General features: G+C 54.9%; 1 protein-coding gene across 1 annotated transcript; it reads left to right on the plus strand.

Moving 5' to 3' along the window:
* Positions 1–694: 694 nt before the first annotated feature.
* On the plus strand, positions 695–2,510 carry VDAG_02761 (sphingosine N-acyltransferase lag1; the record flags this gene model as incomplete). Its single annotated transcript, XM_009653414.1, has 4 exons — positions 695–986; positions 1,184–1,497; positions 1,562–1,849; positions 1,914–2,510. 4 exons carry the CDS (start codon positions 695–697, stop codon positions 2,508–2,510), a joined length of 1,491 nt encoding a protein of 496 aa, XP_009651709.1.
* Positions 2,511–3,341: the final 831 nt, after the last annotated feature.

The raw sequence follows: 3,341 nt of genomic DNA on the forward strand, positions 1-3,341 counted from the left end.
AATGTCCACCTTGTCGAGCTGGTCTAATGTACTTCCTACCCTACCTTTTACCTTTAGGTACCATGTACATCACATTACCTACCACCTACCTTACCACTGACGAGCAAGGCTTCAAGTTCCTCGGCCCCCCGTCTAGCCAAGCGAGCCAGTCGAGCACCTGGCATCAACGGGTAGCACAGCAAACCACGACACCGCATCGACCTCTGCATCCTGATCTTGATCCTCAACCTAGTTTCACCTCCAACCCTACTCTTTCTTCTCCCGTCCCCCTACTCCTCCTCAACGACGACAGCTCGTCCTCTCCCCCCCCCTCCCCCCTATCGGCTCGCCAGCTGTGTCGACAAGCCCCCCGCAAAACACTCGTTTTTTTCCCTGACCAGGTCTTTGCGAACCTACCTCCCGCGCATTCCGACTACAAATAACGGGTTGCTCTTTGGAGGAAGCGAAAAGGAACGCAACCAAAAACCCTCCTGCTCCTCGTCCACTAGACCGTGCCTTTGGTCACCAGCATAGCGCAGTAACATCCGTGGACTTTAGACTGTGTCTGTTGCGTCTTGTTTCTACGTTCGAGCTATCAACATTTCCGCAGCCTTGATCGAATCGCTCCCAACCTTGGGACCGACCTGGCCACTTTCAACAGTCTCCCCTCCGACACAGCAACTTCTCGACGCGCAGATCTCCAATCTCCCACACCATGGCCGACGTCGATGGCTCCGTCCTTCAGCCGGCCCAGCTTCAGCCTGAGGTCGAGGCTCAGATTTCCCCAGAGGTGCAGCCCCAGGACGCGCCGCAAGATCGGGCCGTCTCTCGCACCGCTACTCCAACCATTGAGCGAAACCCCAGCCAGAAGAAGCCGCAGAACATGAACGGCCCATTATACATGCAGTCAGCCGGCAACAAGAACGTGCGCTTCGTGCCTCGCAACAGGAAGCAGGACGACAGCGCCCTGGTTCTCTTGGCTCGCTGGTTCGTTGAGAACCAGATTGGTACGTCTCACGCCCAATGCCAGGATCTTGCCCATTGCGTTCCCATCATTCTCCCTTCTGCCCAAGCTGCCTCGTGGAGGAGGTCTCAGTGCCCCAAGCCACCAGGTTCCACGGCCGCCCTTGTCAAACATGGCATCTGAAACCCCACAATGTCCATTGACAGTGATCACCATGCTAACGTCTTCGTGCGATGCTAGGCCTCTCCTTCAACCTCCTCGCCCTCCTCTTCCTCGCCCACTACTTCATCCCCAAAGCGCAACCACACACTGCCAAGTTCTTCACCCTGTCATACCGCAACCCCGCCACGGGCAATTACAAGAATGGTTGCGACGACATGTACTTCATCGCCTTCTGCGTTATTCTCTTCACTGGTCTGCGCGCCGCCACGATGGAATACGTTCTGGCTCCTTTTGCCAAGACATGGGGAGTGCGCAAGACCAAGGACCTGACCCGCTTCAGCGAGCAGTCCTGGATGCTGGTGTACTACATTATCTTTTGGTCAATGGGCCTGGTATGTTGACCTGCAGATATTTGCTCTCCGCAAGCGACCTTGAACATGTACTGACGGTGTCCAGTATATCTACTGCACTTCCTCATACTTCCTCAACCTCCAAGAGATGTGGACCAACTGGCCAGTTCGCGAGCTGAATGCGCTCAACAAGTTCTACACGTTGGCCCAGTCGGCTTTCTGGATCCAGCAGATCATTGTTATCAACATTGAGGAGCGCCGCAACGACCACTGGCAGATGCTTACCCACCACATCATCACTCTTGGCCTGCTGTTCTCGTGCTACGCTTACCACCAGACGCGCGTCGGCAACGTCATTCTCGTCATTATGGACGTCGGTGATATTTTCCTGCCGGTATGTGAACGCTCATCCCGACTTGCTTGCCACCTTGGTGCCCAGATGACTAACCGAACCACAGCTCGCCAAGTGCCTGAAGTACATGGGCTTCACGACCGTTTGCGATGTCATGTTCGGCGTCTTCCTGACCTACTGGATCGTCGCCCGCCACGTCCTGTACCCAATGGTCTGCTGGTCCATTTACACTGATATTCCCAATATCATCGGCGAGGTCTGTTACAAGGGCTCCGATAGCAATCTCCAAGGTCCATTTCCGGTGCCGGAGACCACGAGCTATCTCCTCGAGCCGTTCTGGGACTCGGAGGGCATGGTCTGCTTCGGCAAGAAGGTCACCTGGTACTTCCTTGTACCCCTTCTGCTGCTGCAATGCCTCATCTTTGCCTGGTTCGTCCTCATTGCCCGCGTTGCTATCAAGGTGATCCGTGGCGGTAGCGCCGAGGATAACCGCAGTGACGACGAGGCCGAGGAGGAGGATGACTTTGTCTACGAGGAGGCTCCGCTCGAGGAGGAGGTTGGTGTTGAAGAGCTCCACCTCAAGAGCTGGGAACGCAGGTCTGGCGTCAAGAGGCAGGCCAGCTCATCGGGCGTCAGCCTGCCGAGCCACAGCGACAGGAAGGAGCTGCTTGGCCGGATCGGTTGCGAGAAGCAGGTCGACTAAACCGACACTGCGCTTTCCGGGGTGTGAGAAGTGTGTTTACCGGCGTCAAAATGTTGCGCCTCACGATCAGGAGGGATGGGTGGAATGGACGAGGAGCTACAGACGGGTCCTGCGTCGACAGGACTACGCCATCCAGCTATAGAGCGTTCCTTGATGACCAAAATTTTCTGCTGGCAGAGTATAGACCAACTTTTTACACGGAGACATGTTGGGTTTTGTTCTCCTGTTGCATCATATGATATCACCCTCAAGACAAGTCATTTGGCGTTCTGGTTTAGTGTCGTTCTTCTGCATGCAGCGATGTCGATGCCGAGTCCGAATCACAGCAGTGAAGTGCGCATCCCAAGTGCTTCTTGCAGGTAAAGAAAATGTCTACTGCCTGGGTCCGCCGCTAGGCGCCTTGACGAGCCGACTCGATTCCGATGCGCAGTCTCTCTTCGAGCTCATGGGCTTCAACATTACTTTGACTATGCTTTCTGTCATCACAGTTCTTGTTTGCTCAGTTCTCTCCATGATCGTGTCATGGAAACTCGGTCTTGTGGGTGTCTTTGCGGGCATTCCTCCCATGACTCTTGGTGCTTACATTTGCATCAGGGTCGAAACGAAGATGGACGCCGCCCATATTGATGCCAAGTTTTCGAAAAGTGCATCCATCGCATCCGAAAGGGTGGCAGCTATCCGCATCGCTCCATCACTGGCCATCGAAATTGATGTTACACAACGCTATACGGCCGAGCTTGACACCACCATATCTGAGGCCAGGCTTTCGCTCGTTATCAGGTCTTGGTCACTAATATGATAATAGGTGGGGTCGAGGCTCATCGCTGCCGA

Source organism: Verticillium dahliae, genomic scaffold (assembly GCF_000150675.1).
Source record: "Verticillium dahliae VdLs.17 supercont1.4 genomic scaffold, whole genome shotgun sequence".
In the NCBI taxonomy this organism is placed as follows: domain Eukaryota; kingdom Fungi; phylum Ascomycota; class Sordariomycetes; order Glomerellales; family Plectosphaerellaceae; genus Verticillium; species Verticillium dahliae.